This window comes from Gymnoscopelus braueri, assembly GCF_963280865.1.
Source record: "Gymnoscopelus braueri genome assembly, chromosome: 14".
Taxonomy (NCBI): domain Eukaryota; kingdom Metazoa; phylum Chordata; class Actinopteri; order Myctophiformes; family Myctophidae; genus Gymnoscopelus; species Gymnoscopelus braueri.
The window spans coordinates 40,952,528-40,974,520 of NC_137619.1; the positions used below are offsets into that span (position 1 = coordinate 40,952,528).

General features: G+C 42.4%; 1 protein-coding gene across 4 annotated transcripts in view; it reads left to right on the plus strand.

The window, feature by feature from the left end:
- LOC308100126 (proteasome activator complex subunit 4B-like) overlaps positions 1-16,275 on the plus strand; it is a 43,530-nt gene extending 27,255 nt beyond the window's left edge. For all 4 annotated transcript variants that reach the window (XM_080449029.1, XM_080449032.1, XM_080449030.1 and 1 more), the window contains 29 exons: positions 1,213-1,370; positions 1,987-2,082; positions 2,382-2,437; positions 2,586-2,642; positions 2,842-2,897; positions 3,460-3,558; positions 3,733-3,795; positions 3,880-3,975; positions 4,114-4,245; positions 4,533-4,742; positions 5,682-5,818; positions 6,169-6,222; positions 6,320-6,449; positions 6,611-6,692; positions 6,895-7,048; positions 7,169-7,238; positions 7,334-7,459; positions 7,549-7,701; positions 8,041-8,145; positions 8,253-8,344; positions 9,042-9,173; positions 9,311-9,522; positions 9,840-9,925; positions 10,612-10,740; positions 11,468-11,623; positions 13,118-13,283; positions 13,408-13,541; positions 14,117-14,256; positions 15,199-16,275. In XM_080449029.1, the coding sequence (XP_080305155.1) occupies positions 1,213-1,370; positions 1,987-2,082; positions 2,382-2,437; positions 2,586-2,642; positions 2,842-2,897; positions 3,460-3,558; positions 3,733-3,795; positions 3,880-3,975; positions 4,114-4,245; positions 4,533-4,742; positions 5,682-5,818; positions 6,169-6,222; positions 6,320-6,449; positions 6,611-6,692; positions 6,895-7,048; positions 7,169-7,238; positions 7,334-7,459; positions 7,549-7,701; positions 8,041-8,145; positions 8,253-8,344; positions 9,042-9,173; positions 9,311-9,522; positions 9,840-9,925; positions 10,612-10,740; positions 11,468-11,623; positions 13,118-13,283; positions 13,408-13,541; positions 14,117-14,251 (3,276 nt within the window). In that variant the 3' untranslated portion in view covers positions 14,252-14,256; positions 15,199-16,275. The remainder of the gene's footprint in view (positions 1-1,212; positions 1,371-1,986; positions 2,083-2,381; positions 2,438-2,585; positions 2,643-2,841; positions 2,898-3,459; positions 3,559-3,732; positions 3,796-3,879; positions 3,976-4,113; positions 4,246-4,532; positions 4,743-5,681; positions 5,819-6,168; positions 6,223-6,319; positions 6,450-6,610; positions 6,693-6,894; positions 7,049-7,168; positions 7,239-7,333; positions 7,460-7,548; positions 7,702-8,040; positions 8,146-8,252; positions 8,345-9,041; positions 9,174-9,310; positions 9,523-9,839; positions 9,926-10,611; positions 10,741-11,467; positions 11,624-13,117; positions 13,284-13,407; positions 13,542-14,116; positions 14,257-15,198) is intronic.
- Positions 16,276-21,993: the final 5,718 nt, after the last annotated feature.

The following is a 21,993-nucleotide window of genomic DNA, read 5'->3' on the forward strand; positions in this document are numbered from 1 at the left end:
GCGGTTAATGTGTTAAACAGGAACTCGGATTTGTCTCCTCTCCTTTTTTTATTCCATTTCCTCCCGGGTGCTTCTGTGTTTATGGCAGTAGTTCTGACAGATTCTGCTGTTGGCATAATCTGTCTTGAGATATTAGGCTTTCGGTGACCCAGCACAGTAAACTCCTCAGTGTTAAAGGAGAGTTCCAGTCATTTTAGGTGTTTGCTTTGATGTGTCGCTAATCACTCACCAACATACCAGGGGCAGTTGAATTTTTTCATAGAAGCCCCTGTTGTCCATTGTGGAGACCCCTTCCACTGGCATAATGAAGTAATGCGGATAAACAAAAATCGCCTATTTTTGCAGCTCCAAAGTTCGGTTTTTTTCCACTAATACTCATTATGCAGTGTCCTGACACTCAAACATGCACTGAATGTCCCTTATGAGCTGCCGTTCATGCAGAACCACATGAAGCTGGTTGCTTGTTTCTCTCACAGAATCTGGCAACACCGAGGACTAGCTTCACGTCGTTCTGCATGAACGGCAGCTCATAAGGGACATTCAGTGCATGTTTGAGTGTCAGTACACTGCATAATGAGGATTAGTGGAAAAAAAAGAACTTTGGAGCTGCTTAAATAGGCGATTTTTGTTTATACATATTTGCACAGTCAATGAGTTAAACACACATATTTGCACATGATGATCATCTTAACACATCCACCGCCAGAGGTTAATCTCATAATGTACTCACCAGTGCCAAGGTGTTTTTGTTGTTTTTTTGTTTTTTTCATGTCGCCATAGATCTTGTTAAAATCCTTAAGATTGAGCCGTACACGGTCTGTTTACATCGGCGACATCCCACTGTATCTCCCAGTGAAAACCACGTGTCAAACGGAGCCGCCATGTTTGAGTTCTGACCGTTTATGTTAACATGGGAAATGCGAGGATGAAAAACTACATAGGTTTACAGGGCTTTTTGTGTACGACTTAGAATGGAGGCCGACGGGAAACAAAAAACGGGATCGCACTTCCGGTCGACTTCGGGTGGTGTTACACTGAAAATAGTCCCCCTAGAAAATTGAAAAAAAAAAAAAATCGAAAAAAAGGAAAAAACACCCGGACCGTAGGACTACGGTTTCGGCGCTTAACAGTTGGATTTAACGGACCGTAGGACTACGTTCTTGGCGGTGGATGTGTTAACGGCTGACTATGACTAATATAATCCCTTGTTAGGACTGGGGCCGGCCTGGGGACCTTTGGAACCTGGACATCCATTGGCACGTGCCTTGCGTGGAGGAGACCTCGTTTGCTTTCTACGTTCTGGACTTGATCCTCCAGCCGGAGCTCCAGCGCCTCCAGAGATACGCAGAGGGGGAGAAGGACATGAGCAGGTAAGGAAGATACCGAAGCGCTGCACAGCTTTTGTTCTCGCCCACCCGGATGAGCTTCTCTGTAGTGATGTGTCGTTCATGATCAATTCGTTCAAAAGAACTAGTTCATTTGCCATGAACGCGAACGAGCTCGTTCACTTTCTGAAACGGTTACGTTCACGCGCAACGTGAAAAAAAAAACGCTCCCGCAATGGTGTTTTACACACATTATAAAACATACATTAACCACTTTAGCCCTATTTTATACCTAGGCTATTTGAAAATAGTAGATCTACAAGCTCACAACGCGTCGCATCGCGACGCGTTGTGAGCTTGTAGATCGGCTATTTTCAAATATGTTAGCACTTTTACTTTTGGTTCTTTAAGTATATTTTGATGCCAATACTTTTGTACTTTTACTCGAGTAAATTTTGAACACTAGAAAATACCGCAACTGAGCGGGAACGTGAACGAATCATTTGAACGAATCATTGCCGTGAACGAAATCGTTCGTTCACTGAAATGAACTTTTTTTCCCACCACTACTTCTCTGCATCCAGACTAGCTGTTTTGTATGGCCTGGGATAACGTGTGATTTGGTTTGATGGTGATTCTCTGTATTTTTTTTAAATTATAGAGATGATGTCCTGCAGAGCCTGGCTATTGTTCAGCACTGCCTCCTGGGAGCTGGAAGTGTGATGCCTCCCCTGAAAGGAGAGCCCGTTCCTGAACTGTAAGACGATTGCATTCACGTGTTTATGTTTTCTTAAGCCAGTGGTTCTCAAAGTCGGGTCCGGGGACCCCCCCCCCCCCCAAGTGGTCCCCAGCAAAACCGTTGGAACAGTTTAAGCACTTTAAAAGCTAGGCTATTCAAAAATGGCCGATCCACAAGCTCACAAAATGAATTTAAAAATCATATTTCTCTCATCAAATGGGGTTTAGCGGCCAAATCAGACTTCAGACTGGACTGGTATGTCTGTTTTTGTTTTATTTCATTTTCTCCTTTATGTTTCTCTTCTTTTTTCCCTCCAGCGTTCATAGCATGGTGAATCTGGACGAGACAAACCTGTATACAGGAATGGCGTACGGTAAGATTGTTTTAAATTCACAGATGCTCTATGTCACAATGTGGTAAAACCTGTGTACAGAATTGATGTTAAAGGGAGGTTTGCAACTTGACAGGCTGTGACCAACTGTTGAGTTTCATCTGCTATTTCTGTGTATTTTTTCCTGCAGATGAGAGCAGAGAGAACTACAGAGATGCTATCTGTAGTGTGATGAGAAAGCTGCTGCGTAAGTGTGCCTTTTAATTACGCTCGGGCTCAGTATTTCACTCTCAAGATTGAGATTGTTGTGACTGAACTTGAGCCATAACCATAACGGAGTTCCAGTCACATTCGCTTTAGCTAACAAACAACAAACACTTGAGAAAGATGGGCCTCGGTCTGCTGTGCCCATCATTGATGTGCCCTGTGTTCCTCTCCCTCTTCAGATTACATTCTGGAGCACTCAGAGGATGACACCAAGTCTCTCTTCTCCATAATCAAGGTATGGACGAAAATACAGATATCTGCTAAAACTGGACTCAGATTACAGGATTTTAAAACTTGAAGAAAGCATCTCACACTTCCCAGTGTTTTTTCCCCCAGATATTTTATTTTAGATATGTCTTTGTCTATTTTCACAACTTGGAAAACATTCTGGAAAAGCAAACTATTTTCGGACAAATCGACTCTTTTAATCACTTGCGCTACATGTCCGATCACACTCATAAATAAGAAGTGCATTAGTCACAGTGTCAAAAACAGAAACGAGCCCCAAGTTAGATTAGCCAACATTTTTGGAATTTAAAAAAAACTCTTATCTAGAGCATTTTGTTTTTGCTTTGAGCGCTCCAAATTCCCTTATGGGAATGCAATGAATGCTCTCGTTACCTATAGCATCTGATTTTTGCTTGGAGCGCTCCAAATTCCCTTATGGGAATGCAATGAATGCTCAATTAGACCAAATACCCTGAAGCCGTAGCCTAGCATAAGTCATGGTATCTTCCAGTTTGCAGCGAATAATATCTTTGTTGTCTTCTCTGTGTCCTTTTTTTTTTTTTTTACAGATTATCAGTGACCTTATGCACTTCAAAGGCTCTCACAAACATGAGTTCGACTCCCGCTGGAAGAGCTTCAGTCTTGTGAAGAAATCCATGGAGAACAGAGTGAGGGATTGTTTTTTTTTTCATTGTTTTATATAGCATCAGAAGTACTATAGCCTATCAAGTTAAGATAGTCCACATATTAACTGAGTGCCTTTGACGTGTTTTACCGCAATGGCGCAACGTGCCAATGCTTGACAATAAGTTTGTTCAATTTTGTTTTTTGGGGGGTTTCAGCTTCATGGCAGAAAGCAGCACATCAGAGCCCTGCTCATAGACAGAGTAATGCTCCAGCATGAGGTAAATAACTTGTTATCTGTAGAAACATCTTATGACACCGTGACTGCATTTTTTGGGAACATTAATCTCCTTGTGGTTCATCAGCTGCGCAAGTTGACCGTGGAGGGATGTCAGTACAGGAGTACTCACCAGCAGCTAATGAGAGATCTGTTGAGACTTACCACAAGCACGTACAGTCAGGTGAGATGAATGATTAATGCTACAGAATGGAAATGTTATTGTGCCAAAGGTTGTGTACCCATTTCTCCTATTTCCTGTGTCCGTATGCTGGAAATCAATACTTACCTTTATGACCCCCCCGCTCCCCTTTTTAAACAGGTACGCAGCAGAGCTCAAAGTGTTTTATTCTCCGCTTTGGGGACCTACAACTTCTGCTGCAGGGATCTGATTCCACATGTTCTGGAGTTCCTCAATCCGGACGCAAGTGGCGTCACACAGCAGCAATTCAAAGTATGATGGCCCTGTGTGGCATGTCTGTGTTGTATAGACAAACACATCCCAATGCTATTATATTATTACTAACACTCAAGTTTAATTTATATTTGCGAGGGTGTTGCTTGCCAAAAAGAACAGATCTACAAGATGACAACATGCCGCGCTGTGACAAGTTGTTAGCTTTTAGATATTTTCTTTTTGGCAAGCGACACTCAAACTATGCTGTATGAATTAGGCTTCATGTTGATTTGAGTACATTTACCCTAACATTCTTTCCCCATATGCCCTCTCTGTATCTTCAGGGTGCCTTGTACTGTCTTCTGGGAAATCACAGTGGTGTGTGCCTGGCTAACCTGCACGACTGGGACTGCATTGCCCTGACGTGGCCAGCCATTGTGCGCTCGGGTCTCAGCTCGGCTATGTCCCTGGAGAAGCCCTCCATAGTACGCCTCTTCGATGACCTTGCAGACAAAGTCCACCGCCAATACGAGACCATTGGCATCGACTTCTCGGTAAGGAACCCTAAAAGTATCCAAGAAACTCTCAAACCGAGATCGTAGAATCAAAGAATCATTATACAGACCAAAGCAGTAGAAGCACATTAACTCTTTAACTGCCAGAGTAATAGCGTAATAGTGTTACGCTACTGCCAGCGAAAACAAGCGATTTGATCAACCTTTGAAAAATCATGGAATATTTTCTATGAATGCTATCCGCACGGTGATCCCCTCATTATACACACAGTGGTCTCGTAGAATGTGGGATTTTTTTTTATCCGATAGCGGTAATCCGTTCCATAGTTGTGGCAAGTTGAAAATAGCTTTTGCCAAAAATATATGGTATAAAAAAAAGTACACAGGAGCCGAGATAGAGCATTTTTAAGCAATAAGTTAACCAGGGAGTGAATGGAGCAGCACATCTTCGGATGGCGTTATCTCTGGTTCTGTGAAAAAAATACAAAAATCAAGGCTGGGCCATAGCAGATTTTGATGAATTAATTCGTCCATGGCAGTTAATGAGCTTAAGACACCTCAAGGGTAGTATGATTGCTCTTTTTTTATTAGAAAGAGGTGGATTATCCTCAGCCAATTAAAACATTCATTTTATCCATCCAAATTAAAAAGTATTGTTTGGAGGGACAATCAGGGAAAATACCAGATGGAAAATACACCAGGCATGTTATTCTTAATTGTGTTATTAATACATTTTGCAATCATATTAAAACACTTTATATACAAGTTAAGTTTAGGCTGAAATGATATAATCCGGTCTTGTGAAACCATCCATAAATTGTATTTGTTGTTCAGAATCGGCTTTATTGTCACATCACATATTTCAAAGGGGGGGGGGGCAAGGGGGAAGAGAGATCAATCAAAGAAAACAAACGGTTGTACAAAAATAGGCAAGCCAGCCCATCAGACTGTATTCACCTAAGTTTTTGTGTACATTAGGTTCCTGATGAGTGCCGTGAGGTGGCACACCAGCTGATGGTCACCTCCAGACCTATGCCTAAAGAGCCTGTCCCATCTGACGAGGAAGTGGCTGATGGCCTGAAGAGGCAGGAGCTCAAGAATTCTGAATCAGTAGAGTGAGTTCACTTCACATCATCAACATCATGACCAAGTGTCCTCATCTTAAAGGGAAACCAATTCCAACCAAGTCCATTCCTGTTGTTTTTATGTGAGGAGGTAAATAATACAGTATGGCAAAATAAATACCTTATGTATTCTGTGTATTTCTCCACAAAGTTTAGTGTATAGAACATAAACTCTGAAACGATGCATTTGACGTCATCGTATCAGAAATACATAGAAGACATAGGGTATTTTTGCCACACTATATGTTGTGTCTCCTCACATCAGAACAATGGACTTTAGGTTGAAATCGGCGAAGTGTTCCTTAAATAATATCAGCCTAATATTGTTCTCTCCCTCACAGAAAGTACAAAAGGCTGGTCGGTGATCTCCTGGACTGCATCAGCAACAGAAACATGTACGTTAATTTACTATCTGCTTAGTCCGTCAGGCTCATGGGCTCATGCTTTGTTGAATCGACGTAGTCTAATATCTTGCTGTGTTTGATGTTCCAGGCCTTGGAAGTTTGAACACATTTCTATTGGTTTCCTGTCACTTCTGTTGAGGGACGACCACCAACTCCCTGCACCAGCTGTCCTATTCTTTGTTAAAAGCCTCAATCATGACTCCCTGTTGATCCGCAAGGTCCGTCTTCTCACACAAACTTTTCACAGCCATTCAAAATAAAAAAGAGAAAAAAAAGAAAAAAACCTTAACAGTGCATTTGAAGCTGCCCCAGTTGCTTTCACCTTCAATGGTACTTGGATTCATCCGAAGCTTCCTGTGGACATTGTTTTCACCAATAGGTGGCGATATCGGCCGTGGCAGGAATCATGAAGCAGCTGAAGAAACCTCACAAGAAATCACCTGTGAGCCCTTCTGAGCTCAGTAAGTGTAATGCTCATTGTATACTTGTGGAGCACCACTTGTCAATCATGGTCCTGTGATTAAGTAAAAAAATTAAAGGGAAAATAAAATAATTTCCTTTCACTTTTAGCTTTGCCTTGTTTTCTTAAGTATGCGAAAATGATATAATCATTGATTTCTACTTTTGCGATCTCACCCACTTCTCCCGACTTCTCTCCGGAAGGTGGGATGAAGGAGTCAAATGGTATTATCGCGGGTGACCGGCCAGACAACCGTTGGCTCCAGTATCACAGTGAAACTGTACCACGATCGCAGAAGGACTGGGATAACTGTGCGTTTGTAGAAAAGACTCACTGGGGATACTACAGCTGGCCAAGGTGCTCACTCAACAATCCGCCCCATGCCAGATAGTCGGCTCAACTCGTTTCATTCACTTTCTTTCCCCCCTATATTCTCTTGATGGCATATTAACTTTAGTTTCGATTGGCTATTTCTAGAAATCTGATGATGTATTCCAAACCGGAGGAGCAGCCCAAAGAGAACCTGACCAGAGAGGACATGAATGAGGTTTGCCAACACGTCCTACACAATGATCACAGAGTGTCACGCAAAAAATAACATGGAATCCAGTGCAGTGCCTTAACCATATCCATCCCTAACAGAGAGAGCAGATCATCTATGACCACTTCTCAGACCCGGTGTTCATCAACCAGTTCATCGAGTTCCTCTCTCTGGAGGATCGCAAAGGCAAGGACAAGTTCAGCCCCCGCAGGTTCTGTCTGTTCAAGGTGAGACCGCACTATCAGACGTTTTTTTTTTAACTGCCTGGTAACGTTTGAAAGGAGCAAATGAGACTAAAATGGCCAAATTGTTGCAGGGACTGTTTCGGAACTTTCAAGATGCCTTCCTGCCTCTGCTGCGGCCACACATGGAGCGTCTGGTGGCCGACACCCACGAGAGCAAGCAGCGCTGCGTCGCTGAGATCATCTCTGGCCTCATCAGGGGCTGCAAACACTGGAGTTACCCCAAGGTATAGTTTTAACACGTCCTCTTCCACACTGAGGTGACCAGATTGCCCTGCTAGCGCTGGCTTGGAAAAAGTCCCCCAAATTGCCCTCAATGAAGAATTTGACAATCATATTATGAAAGCATATTATTTGTTTGATTTATATATTTACATATCCCACACCAGTGCATTTCCTCGTATCTCCAAGCAACATAAATGGCTACTTTTGAATATTCGTTCTATGTTCTCACTTTTACACAAATGACTGAAAAATTATCCTTAGATTGTCCCCTGGTTGAGGAATATAACACTCTCTCACCAAGCACTTTCTATTTGACCCACCCCGCTGTGCTTCCACCACAGGTCGAGAGTCTTTGGGAGCTGCTGTGTCCACTGATCCGTATCGCCTTGTCTAATATCACCATAGAAACCTACGCCGATTGGGGCACCTGCATCGCCACAGCCTGCGTAAGTCGCCTTGATCTTGTTTCGTACACACTTTACCTGAACTTTCGGATCTGTCGTCTCATGAAGAATGTCACTGAGGTATTTGTATTCCTATTGATCTGTTACAGGAGAGCAGAGACCCACGTAAGCTGCACTGGTTGTTCGAGATGCTAATGGAGTCACCGGTCACCGGGGAAGGGGGTTCCTTTGTCGATGCCTGGTGAGCGGAAGCGGTTTCAACCTTTTTATATGGCGTGGCTCTGCAGGAGTCTAGTCGTCTAGAACAGTGGTTCTCAACCCTTTTCATATCAAGGACCATTATTTATTTGGCATTTGAGCCACGGACCACCATTTGATGAGATTTAGCCTCTCAGACCCCAAGACTTAGAGTATTTTGTTATTGTTGGATACGATTTTGTCCACAATTCCATGCTGTATTGATGTGGTACCATAGGAGAGATAACAGGTGTTGATCAACGCCTGTTAAACGTTGATCAAAATAACAATTATTTTATTAAGTAAATGCAGATGTTTAACAAACCAAATGGACCCATAAAGGTTCATTTGGTTTCATTTTACACCCAAGAGTTAGAGATCCATAAGGGTCCATTTCTGGTTCTCAACCAGTGGTCCCCGGCCCACTGGTTGAGAACCACTGGTCTAGAACTGAGAGGTTTCTGTGTGAGCTAGTTTTGCAAACCACCGGACCAATCGGCATGTTTCTTGTGCAACAATGGGCCTCAGATGTACAGTACCTCCACAAAGAAAATCACATTTTATACTTTTTGAAATATTTAACTAAAACGTATAATAAAGTCAATGGGCTCTGATCGGACTGAAACCTTTAAAAAAAATTATATATATATGGATGTGTTTGTCACGCTTTGCTGACTGCTTCCTTGTAATTTCCTCTGCAGTCGTCTCTACGTGCTGCAGGGTGGCCTTGCACAGCAGGAGTGGCGCGTTCCAGAGCTCCTCCATCGCCTTCTACAGTATCTGGAGCCCAAGCTCACGCAGGTGTACAAGAACGTACGAGAACGCATTGGCAGGTAATGTGACCTCCCTGATTGTATAATTTTATTATGCACACATTTTTATGTACACATTATGTACATATTCTATTGCTTCCCCTCCCCGTTTTCTTTCTGACTTTTCTGTCTCTCTCTGTCCTGAACTCTCTCTGCAGCGTGCTCACGTACATCTTCATGATCGACGTCAACCTGCCATGCATTCAGCCCACCACCTCTCCACGCATCTCGGAGTTCACCGTGCGGATCGTGTCGCAGCTCAAGCCTCTGATGGAGGGCGACGAGGAGATCCAGAACCACGTGATGGAAGAGAACGACGTGGCGGGGGAGCAGGACGAGAGGACCCAGGCCATCAAACTGCTCAAAACCGGTGGGCATTGCAAAGTAGTTACAGAGCTGAGCAGAACAATAAGGAACATACGGCCAAAAAACTAAAACTGTCATAACCATAGAGTTCTATTAGAGTTCTAATATAATTATGTGGTTACAACAATTCAATGTGGTTGAATTACAGTCAAAGCGATGGACGCACCACATTAAATTAATGAATGGTCCCTCAGGCTCATGTTGTTTCTTTTGGTTTGTCTCGTGTTCTGAACACATATTGTTTATAAGTATACTGAAGCCTTAAACCCTGATGTTCTTTGTTGTTAGCTCATTGATTTTTATTTCTTCTTAATTTTAAAGTGCTGAAGTGGCAGATTGCCAGCGCTGGGCGTTCTTTCTCCACGGCCCTCACGGAACAGCTCCAGTTGCTGCCCTTGCTCTTCAAGGTCAGTTCTATCTGTCTAGTTGGGTTAACTGTTACCCTAAGTTGTGAAACCATAATTGTGCGATTTAAGCCATTAAGGAACTGGGAACGCATCTGTGTCATTTTAGATTTCTTTGGCGATTAAAAAAAATAGCAGATATACAAGCTCATTGCATGGCTCCCAGTGCCTATGAGCATGTAGATCTGCTATGTTTTTGAAAAATCATGACGTTTTGTGCAAATCTTTAAATATATACATTTTTGAAAGCGAACATTTGTAACTCAAATCTTTGCTTCTGGGGATTCTACAAATGTCTTCTAAATCCTAACAGTTTTTTGAAAAAAACGTATGTTGCTATAATCAATGGTTCTCAAACATTTATCTTAAGGACCCCAAAAATTATATGTATTTGGCCGTGGAACCCTATCTCAAATTATGTTGTTCCAGGGACCCTCCAGAAGTAAAGATTTGAGTTTAAAGAATGTCGCTTTGAAAATATATATATATTCAAATATTTGCACAGATTTTCACGATTTTTCAAAAATAGCCAAAGTATAAAATAATAATTTAAGTGGTTACACAGATGTGTTCCCGGTCTTGATGCGTTAAATACTGATAAATGTATCGATCATCCTCACCTGGCTCCTCTTTGTACCTCTGTCTGTCCCGTCTTCCTCACGTTGCGTTCCATCTGCCTGCTGTGACAGATCGCTCCGGTGGAGAACGACGACAGTTACGATGAGCTGAAGAGGGACGCTAAGACCTGTCTGTCTCTGATGTCACAAGGACTCCTTTACCCAGAGCAGATTGCCATGGTCCTCAGCACTCTGCAGGAGGTGAGTTATCTGTCATTTCTGCCTTTCATGTCCATCACTCGTGCACAAGGGGGTGCGGCAGTGGCTCAGGGGTAGAGTGGCCGGCAGAGCGGCCGGATGGGAACCGCAAGGTTCCCAGTTCGATCCCGGGCTCCCCCAGAGTTGGTGTCGGACGCTGAACCACTAATTGCTCCCGATGAGCAGGTTGGTTCCCTGCATGGTTTCCTCCGCCATCGGTGTATGAATGTTTGTAGATCGGCTATTTTCAAATGGTCGAATGTACATGAATGTATATAGGGCTGAAGTGTATGTTTTGTGATAATAATCGAAATCTACAAAGTAACTAGTAACTAAAGTTTTCAAATAAATGTAGTGGAGTAAAAGTACAATATTTGGATCCGAGATGTAGTGGAGTAGAAGTAAAAGTATTGGAATTTGGAAATACTCAAGTGAAGTTCAAATACCTCAAAATTGTAGTACATGTACTTAGTTACTTTCCAACACTTTCCTTGATGCAGAGTGCCGAGCAGGGAGGCATTGGGTACCAAATACTTTTTTTAAAAATAGTCTTTGGTATGACTCGGCCGGTGATTGAACCCCGACCTCCCAGTCTCAGGGCGGACTCTCTAACCATAATGCCAATGAGCTGGTGTCCCAAAAGGTCTTAACGTTCTGCGGGTCAGCTTTGGAAAGCTGAATAGCTGTGTTGCATGCTGATGCTGGATGGGGGTTGTTGTGTGTGTTACAGATCGCCGGCAGCAGCTCCTGGCACGCTCGCTACACGGTGCTGACGTACCTCCAGGTCATGGTGTTCTACAACCTGTTCACCTTCATGAGTGACCAGTCGGCGATCGATGGTGTGCGGGCGCTGGTCATACGACTGCTGGAGGATGAGCAGTTGGAGGTATAATCACACACACACACACACACACACACACACACACACACACACACACACACACACACACAGATGGGTAGATGGCATGACAATTAAAATGTAAAAAGAAAAGCACTAAGCCGTGGCCAATCTGGAACAGTTGTTTGTCAGTAGATGACGATGGACAGCGGGTGAAAAACTAACAGTAACCTCTGCCAATTTTATGATCACCAAAGCATCGGCCAGTTAGTGCACGCTTGTTTACACTAGCTGGACTTCTCACTGTCTTTCAGCTCCACTGTAATGATTCAGCTCTCACGCTCCTTCTGGCTCTCCACTCTCTCTCCCCCTCTGGCCCTCTAGCTGTTGCTAAGGAAACCACAGGATGCAGTAATCTGTTGCTATGGAGATAATGTTCAGATTCAAGGAGCATGAGCGGAAGGGAGTGGGGACAAAGAAGTGGAGGGTGGATGTTAGCCTCATTTTTTTTCCCCCAGCTAAATGGAGGCTAAACGGCTGTCTCTCGTGTACTATTAAAGGCCTTGGCAATACAGTATGACATGGTATCTACCTCTGTGTAGTCTATGGTTGCTATTGTTCAGAGGGAGAACAGATATATGGCTTTTAATTTGCTTTAAGAATGCCATCTGATGAGGAAACAGGATTTGGATTAATTATGTTGTGCAATAATGTGACCACAGGTCCCAAGGCTGGCATAATCTACCCCTTTAAGAACCTGCTCCATTCTTTTCAGTTGGTTGATCATGGGCCTGTGAGCATGGACGTGTTTCTCTGAACCCGAGAATAAGAAAGAGTTTTGCAAATCACTCCCTACCTTGTAGCGAGCCCACCTTTAAAACTCTGACATGCCTGCCCAGGAGCTGCCATATCAAATGGGCACTTGATTTTTATCTTCTGGTCCACTATCGTTGATGCATCCCATCCTCTGTTTGCAGGTAGTAGCTCTAGAATAGCTTGCAACCTTTGCGCACTCAAGGATGTGACTGAATCCACTCCATGAGCCCCCATCTTCCTTTTCTTTCCAAATTCTAATACCCCAATTTCCACACTCTCTCAAATGAGACACTTTCACTCTCAAACCGTTCAACACACGCATGCAAGCACGTTATGTTTACATTTTAGAGTATGATCCCGCAGAACAAAGTTTTGTCGGCTCTAAAACATCCCTTTTGAAGTTCGCGACACGGCGCAGCTTTCTTTTCTCCAGGCCCCATCTCCCAGACAGCGTAGTCATGGTTTCACTGGTTGTACACTCGCTGTTAGACGCTGCAAGTGGCTTCCGGTCTCGGCTCCTCCAAAAGCAAATTACCATCTGGGAGAAATTGGGACTCAAACTATTTCCGTGTTAAGCCGGAGGACAGAGTGTGTGGAGTGAGCAGAGATTTGGGTATTGGAATTTGGCCACTGTCTGAAGAAGTGGGAGGTACCCACTTGATATGCTTTTGGTGGAACAAGTTATTTTAATCATCATCCTCTTCTCTTGCTACGCCTGTGTGCTAGGTACGAGAAATGGCCGCCACCACTCTGAGTGGCTTCCTACAGTGCAATTTCCTGTCCATCATGGACGACCCCATGCAGGCACACTTTGAGGCTCTCTGCAAGACTCGTTTGCCCAAGAAGAGGAAGAGGGAACTGGGCTCTGTAGTGGACACTACCACCTCTGCTGGTATGGATGAAGATTTTACAAATTCTTGACCTTCTTGTAATATTTACTATAGAAATGCAATGTTTTTACCACAGCATACTGCTGGCCTTTTTTAAATGTTGTCACCTCATTGTTTTTTGGATAGATTTGGTTCGCCGCCATGCAGGAGTGCTGGGGTTAAGTGCTTGTATTCTCTCAAGCCCATATGATGTACCCACATGGATGCCTCAACTGCTCATGGACCTGAGCGCCCACCTCAACGACATGCAACCCATTGAAGTGCGTCACGGTCACCTCCGCCACTCCACACATTTCACTCCACAAATGAGTGACATTCATTGATTCATTTCAATTGGGCTTTGGCACTTGTTGACTTGTTTTTAATGCTTTAATTTGTTCTCCGACAGCTAGGGCTGTCACGTTTACAAATTTAAGTTGACGATAAATTGTCACACAAATAATTTCGATTAATGTCTTAATTGTGTTTTTTGCATTGAACATTGGAACATAATGAATAAAAATGTAATTTCTGTTTGGCCTTTTAGGCTTTGTAATCAAAAGTTGCAGCAGAGGGCAGATATGACGAATAACTGAAATATACAAAGAAATTACTGACATATTTAATAATTTTATACTTTCAAAAACAAAATAAATAAAATTACAACGTGACGCGTTGTAAGCTTGTAGATCAGCTATTTCTGCTATTTTTGGAAGATGTTAGAAAATGTATGAACATTTTTCAATTTGCAAACTATTATGTAAAAATAACTGCGATTATCTCAAATAATTGCGACTAGGCGATTATGTAATAATTGTGACGGGCCTACTGACATCTCCACCCATTTATTTTTCAGATGACCGTGAAGAAAACACTGTCTAATTTCCGTCGGACTCACCATGACAACTGGCAGGAGCACAAGCAGCAGTTTACAGATGACCAGCTGCTGGTGCTGACGGACTTGCTGGTCTCACCGTGCTACTATGCCTAGACCTGGTACAGCAGTCCAATTCCACCACCTTTTGTTATTTGTAAAGTCCCCCTCCTCCTTTTCTACAGTTAACTTCTCTTGAAGGCATGCCTTTGACTATACAGAAACAGAACTTCTCTGTAAACTTCCTCAAAATCTGACCTGGCTGTGTGATGTCACCAATCTGGCAAGCCTATCATGGTCCAGATATTTATATGTGGGGAGAAAAAGTAGATGGTCTTCCAGACCCTTAAAACAATTATAATTAACACATTGGGTGCCAGCATTTTTTCATAACAACTTACGTTGGGTGCCAGCATTCTCCCCATTGACTGCGCTTTCATGTTTAAAGCTCTAAACTCCACGAGGAGCAAATCCATGTAAAAAAAAGCATCCATTCATGTAGCGCGATGACCCTGGCTACAGCCTGGAACGATAACATTTCACTCGCGAGTTACAATGGGGGGGGATCGCGCATGACCGGTTTTCCCCACCGGAAACAGATTCGGAGATATAGGCGTTTTAAAGAAGGAAATAGACAGGAAGTGGATGGGAGCCATGTTTTTGTTTCCGGTGATCTATCTGGCCGATCCTTCTCAGGATCACAATGGGTACTCCCAGAGCTGCCCTAGCCCCGCCCGTGTGGAGAAAAACGAAAAAAACAAAAACACATATTTCACGGTCTGGACCATGTTCGGCACCGGACCGCTACTCTGCGCAAACACGGTTCAGACCGTGTTTGGCACCCGATGTGTTAAAAAAAAAGTGCGAACAGAGTATTTTGTTTTGGTACATACTTCTAACCACATCTGGAAGGGGACTTGAAGTCTGATTCATACTTTGACCGTGTCACTCCCTTCCAACTTGTGTTTGGTTGTTAAATCAGTTATTTTCAGTGAGCGACACAGTCATGTTGTGATGAGTATTTGTATTTATCACTGAATATTATCCATGTTGTCCTTTTTTAGGGCCTGTCGCTGCTGCTAGAGGGATATATTCTCATATCCTTGAGCCACATTTTTTTTAGATTTTAGCTTGTATTGGTCTGGGATTGACCTCAGACTGTGCACACCAGCCTGCATGAGGGAAAGAAGAGGCTCCTGAATACGCCACAGGCAGAGTGCTACAACCCCGGAGGATGATAAGCATGTCAACGTGATGAATGAGTTGTGTATTTAATGTATTTAGCCCTCATTTACTTTTCTACTATACTTAATATTTAAGGTTAAAAACATAGCAGGGATGTTTCGCCTGCAGTTTGTAACATTTTCTGTACAGTTTTTTTTTTTTTTTATTTGGTTTGCTTAGCAGGTTTCTGTGCACGAGAGTGCATGGCGTGTGTTGTGGGATGCTTTAAGATAAATAAATGCCTGCAGGCGTGCACATGTGTCTCAGGAGTATATCCTGAGTGTGAGCTCTGAGCCAACACGTTGTCCAGTGTAGGACAAAGATGTCTTTACCATCGCGTTAAAGAGGCACAGAAGATGACTATTTGCACAATAGTCTTTCCAGCTTAGACTAACCTGGAACACAACATGGATGTGTGATTGTTTGATCGTATATGTGTATATAACGTATGACAAACACTCGCATGCATATTTATTTATTTAATTTTGAAGTGGTTTAAGTGGTCATAGTAAGTCGCGGATTGAGTAGGTTCTCGAGCTTTTGGCAGTGGAGCTAATATTCATCTACACCGTTGGACAGAAAGTCAGTGCTGTGCTGTATGACACGTTTGCTGTGAAGGTAGGAGCACAAGGTTGGTTATGTTTCAATGCAAGGAAACAACCAAACTGCCTGTCCATAATTGTGACTTCGTCTCTTGGCTCCTCAATATCATTTACATTTTTTTCTAAGAACCCACTGAGATGAAATTATTTTTGGTTGCTTTTTCACAGAGACTTGAAATCAGTGTAATTCAACCATTTAGTACCTCACTTATGTATAGAGTAGTGCCAAAACTTAAGTGATTTTTTTTCCTTTTTATTTTAGATGTACTGTTTGCTTATTTAATGAGAACAATAAATTGTTTTTAACAAAAGCTGTATGATTGGGTGAGTTTCAGTTTTGAATGCGCATGATTTATAATACTGACTATGTACTAAATTAGTTGCATTGGTGACTGAAAAACTCGAGATGCATCTGGGGCATATAGTGGTTTGGAAACGGAAAACAATGTAGAAAATGTTAATTATCGCCATGGAATACATCCAAATCTGTTACACTACTGTACAACAACTGATCCTGGGGTGGCCTAACGGGACCCGGCTACAGGCTTGGCCTTCCTAAAATGAGAAGTAAATGAGTCCACGGCAAAGTTGTAGTCTCCATTGTCTTATCAGTACTTGGACGTGGACTACCCCTTTAATTTTCTGCAAGTAGCTGATTACGGCCAAAGCAGTAAATGTTGTCTTTGCTAACTGACTTGGGTAAAGGAATGCAGGCAGGGACACTGCCTGGGTTTGGCGATATAAACATCTTTATCATCCACCCACATTGAGATCCAGTGCCTCATGTATGAGAAGCTCTTGTTAACTAAGTGAAAACCAGGCTTTCCACACAGAGTAAAGCCTGGTTTTCGTTCCGAATTGAACAGTGTGATCCGGTCTAGAACCCGCCTTCCGTATCCGGTAATTAACCAGCACAAATACACAGTTTCTGTATCTGATCTAGACCCAGACCGGATCAGCAACTTGCAAAGTGTCATGATCCCAGCCTACTAGAAGTGAGGGAATCACTCACTGCCTTTTTTTCAACAGCAGAGGGCAGTGTGCCATGGCAGGAAAGAAGGTTGTAGTAGCCTATAGAGGTCATACCAGAGAAATATCTGAAGATTTTTTTGCATGAGCCTTTGATGCATAATTTGTTTTGTAAAAGTGTTTTTTTGTGTACTAAAAATGTGAGCTATTATTCTTAGTAGACTGTATAGGTCTGTGCTGGCATTCCTGCTGTCACTTTCCCAGCCAGCTAGTCATTGTGATAATTAGGACAACCAGATCAATGAATTGAGCCCATAACTCAACTGTATAATATGCCTATAACATAAATTGTTATGTTATTTATTTATACAGAAAGTGGGCCCGTCCTAAATAGTCTGCACTGGGTCCTACCGTAACGATGCTAAGACACTGAGAACACATGATTCTCCTAGTTTGTGGAATTTCTCACTTTTCTTTCTTTCGCCTCTGCATTTCATTATCCCCAGGAGTGGGAAGTTGGTGAAAAGCCTTGTTCTCTCAACCCATAGTTACTCAGTAGGCCTATGGATGCGTTCCTTCATTGAACACATGCTGATAATGTTAACTGATGGACTCTGTGTAGTGGTTCTTCTAATCATTGGCCCTAACTATTATGTAGGCTAAGCAAGAACTTCCCAGTCAAACAATCATCAATAAATCATGATTTATTGATCATGTCTTTTATCATGTACTGATCTAAGTGTGTTGTTGTAAGAAGGTCTTTTATTTTTCGGGCAACTGAACATGACCTTTGGAGAGATAGAACATTAACTGTACCTGACCGACATGGCCACACTACAGGTATAAATTAGGCTTAAGTTGTGAAACCAATGTAATCACAGATAAACCTGTTGACCTGTCCCAGTTGGCTTGGCTCCTCTTTGTATCTATTCTGTCCCATCTCTCTCGCGTTGCATTTCGTTCCGGTGGGAGAATGACGACAGTTATGATGAGCTGAAGAGGGATGCTAAGACCTGCCCGTCTCTGATGTCACAAGGACTCCTCCACCCAGAGCAGATTCCTATGGTCCTCAGCACTCTGCAGGAGGTGAGTCATCTTAACCACGCTACAGCCGTCATTCTGCCTTTCATCTCTGTCACTCGTGCACAACTCTGCCCTTTGCCATGCACGCCATGCACGCCACACACTGCAACCTGTGTTAAGGAACCTAAATGATGAAAGATCAGTTAGGAGAAGGCCAATATCCTATATGCTAAAATGCCAATGAGTCTACGTTAACTACATGTGGATGATATTTTCATATTTCTTATATATATATGAATATTTTTTATGGAGAAAATACTGAAATCACACAAGTTGTGCGGGGCACGTTGTGTTGCAGATTGCTGGCAGCAGTTCCTGCCTGGCACGCTGGCTACACGGTGCTGACCTTACCTAGTCCAGATCATGGTGTTTTACAACCTGTTCACCTCTTGAGAGACCAGTGGTGTGTGGGCGCTGGTCATAGCTGCTGGAGGTAGAAACACACACACACAATTCAATTCAATTCAATTTAAAGGGCTTTATTGGCATGAGAAAACATACGTTTACAGTACATTGCCAAAGCAGAAAGAACACACACACACACACACACACACACACACACACACACACACATGTAGATATTTTAATAAGGCATGACAATGAACATCTAAAATTGTAAACGTAAATGAAGATCTAAGCCTCGTGGCGGTCAATCTGGAACAGTCGTACGTCAGTAGATGACGATGGCAGTTGTTTTTTTACAGTATAATCACCAAAGCATTGGCCAGTTAGTGCACGCTTGTTTACACTAGCTGGACTTCTCACTGTCTTTCAGCTCCACTGTAATGATTCAGCACTCCGCTCCTTCTGGCTCTCCACTCTCTCTCCCCCTCTTGCCCTCTCGCTGTTGCTAAGGAAACCACAGGCTGCAGTAATCTGTTGCTATGGAGATAACGTTCAGATTCAAGGAGCACGAGGGGAAGGGAGTCGGGGAGAAAGAAGTGGAGGGTGGATGTTAGCAGTTTTTTTTTTTGTTGCTCCGCCTCTGTCCAGACAAACGGATGCTGAACAGCTATCTCTCATGTCCTGTTAAAGGCCTTGGGAATACAGTGTGACATGGTATCTGTAGTCTATGGTTGCTTAAATCTGTTGTATAGGGTCTGCTCGAGGAAACAGGATTAGGATTAATAATGTCACGTAAAAATGTGGCCATGTGTGACCGCACGTGCCAGTGCTGGTGTAATAAAATAAAATAAAACGCTTTTACTAGTTCACTCTTTACATTTTAAAGAGTGAATTAGTAGTGAAAGAAGTAGGTTCTTTTAAAGTTTAAAAGAACCTACTTCTTTCTTTTCAATTGGTTGATCACGTGTGGGTGAGCATGGACATGTGTCTGCCTCTGAGCCTGAAGATAAAGCCCTACTGTACCTTATAGCTGGCCAGGAGCTGCCAAGGCAAATCGGCACTTGATAAATCTTTTGGTGATGGATGGTCCAACACAAATAATCCACTGTCGTTTATGCCTCCTATCCTCCATTTGCAGGTAGCTGCAGAGTAGCTTGCAACTTCAAAGTGAAATGATATCATTCTGTAATCTTTGCTGCTCGCCGATGAGTCATTCATGAATGAATGAATGAATGAATTAATTAATTAATTAATGAATGAATTAATGCAATGGATGACCACAACCAATTAACAACAAACATAGTATTAAAGTAAGTGAGTCACTCACTTGTCGACATGGGGCATATCTTTTTTCTTTACATTTTTTTGCAGTTGGGGCCCTTGGTTCTGAGCTTCTGAGCGTGTCACTCCCTTCAGCTTTTTTTGGGGGGGTTAAAAACGGATCTTTTCATATGATGAAATTAGGCTTCACACAGCAGTATGATGCATGTCACTTGCACGTCACTCCATGTCCAAAATCTGTTTGTATTCATCATCATCATCATCCATAATTGTGATGACTTCTCTTAACTCCTCAATATAATTTAAATTTGTCTAAAAACCCACTGACCTGAAATGATTTTCACAGGGACTTGAAATCAGTGTAGGCTAATTCAACCATTTATTCTGTGACATGTGACTGAAAAACTTGAGAGATACAACAGCCTGAGCAAGATGTTTCCTTGAGAGATGATGAGGATTTTTCAGTGGTGGAAAAAGTACTCACATTCTGTACTTAAGTAAAACTATAAATACCGCAATGTAGAATACTGACACAATTAAAAGTCTGGAATTCAAAATTTACTTTACCAGTACAAAAGTATTGGTATCAAAATCTACTTAACGTACCAAAATAAATTGGAATAAAAATAAATAAACGGGGGTCATTGGCCAAAATGAAAGGCAAACTCAATTCAGCATGGCCTGTGTCGCTAAATCTATAAGAAGACTAAAATGACAAAATCATAATTGATACTACAGTTACAGTATGTTGCATCAGAGAGCGTTTTGACAAATTGAGATGCCTGTTATAGAACATAAAATAATTATTAGGCTAATAATAGTCAGTGGTGTAAAGTAACTAAGTACTCAAGTACTGTACTTCAGTACAATTTAGAGGTATTGTTTTACTTTACTGGAGTATTTCCAATTTTCAGTACTTTTACTTCTACTCTACACTACATCTCAGAGGCAAATATTATACTTTTATTCCACTACAATTATTTGAAAACTTTAGTTACTAGTTACTTTGTAGATTTAGATTATTATTACAAAACATGCCACTTCAGCCATAACATTTTCATACTTATACATTTGAAAACTTGTGAAATGGGACATTCTGCACAATGATTACTTTCTACCTTTGGGACTTTAAGTACATTTTGATACCAATACTTTTGTACTTTTACTGAAATAAATCTTTGGATTCCAGACTTTTTCTTAACAGTAGTCTACATCATTGGTTCTCAAAGTGGGGTCTGGGGACCCCCAGGGGTCCTTGAGAGAGTTCCAGGGGGTCCAGCTAAATGATAGTTAGGAACCAAATTGACCCTTATGGGTCTGTAACTCTGAGAGTGTACAAATGGAACCAAATGGACCCTAACGGGTCCATTTGGTTTCATTTGTACACTCTCAGAGTTAAATTAACACTGATTTTACTATATAAATTCCCAGAGATAGAAATGCTATAAAATGGGGGTCCGTAGCCTAATGCATGTCAAACTGGGAGTCCTTGAAATTAAAATGGTTGAAAATCACTGCTATAGAGCCGTAAAAATCTTCTCTTATGGGGGTCCTTGGCATATCTTTTCAAATGGGGGTCCGCGGGCTAATAAGTGTCAATTTGGGGGTCCTTGAGATGAAAAAGTTTGAGAACCACTGGTCTACATTGCAGTATTGATACTTTTACTTAAGTAAAAAAATGTGAGTACTTTTTCCACCAATGCGACACCGTGGTACTGGTGCTTGTATAGCAGCTAATGCGTGGATACGTCGGCAGTGACTTCATACTCATTTTGTGTGCATCCACAGTGCTTCAGTGCAAAATAGAAGGATGGATGTGTCGACGAGAAAGCCTAAATCGCCTGGCTGTTTATGCTGCTTACGTGCGAAAGATTATTACATGGAACTGGGAGGTATGTCAATTATATTCCGGCGTTTTCCAATGTGCATTTTTTTCACTGTGACCATTGCAAAAAAATACGCATTTTTGTCAGTAGGCTAATATACGCACTCCGCACTGTGTCCAGTGTTGCCAGATTCTGCGAGAGAAACAAGCAACCGGGTCTAGGAAAACCAGCCCAAAAGAAGCGACTATGGGCCACATGGGCACTTTAACATATACATCAGCTATTTGAAAATAGCCGATCTACAAGCTCACAACGCGTCGCGATTGTGAGCTTGTAGATCGGCTATTTTCAAATAGAATCTTGCGGGGAAATTATAATAAGCAGACCTGGCAACCCTGACTGTGTCCATGCAGGTAACCGGAAGACTCGCCCCAAAACACGCTCGCCCCCATTTTCTTTCGCTGACCAACGGTTCTTGTATTTGTTTTTACTGAGGATAAGGTTAGAAATAGGTTTTAGGGTTGCCGAG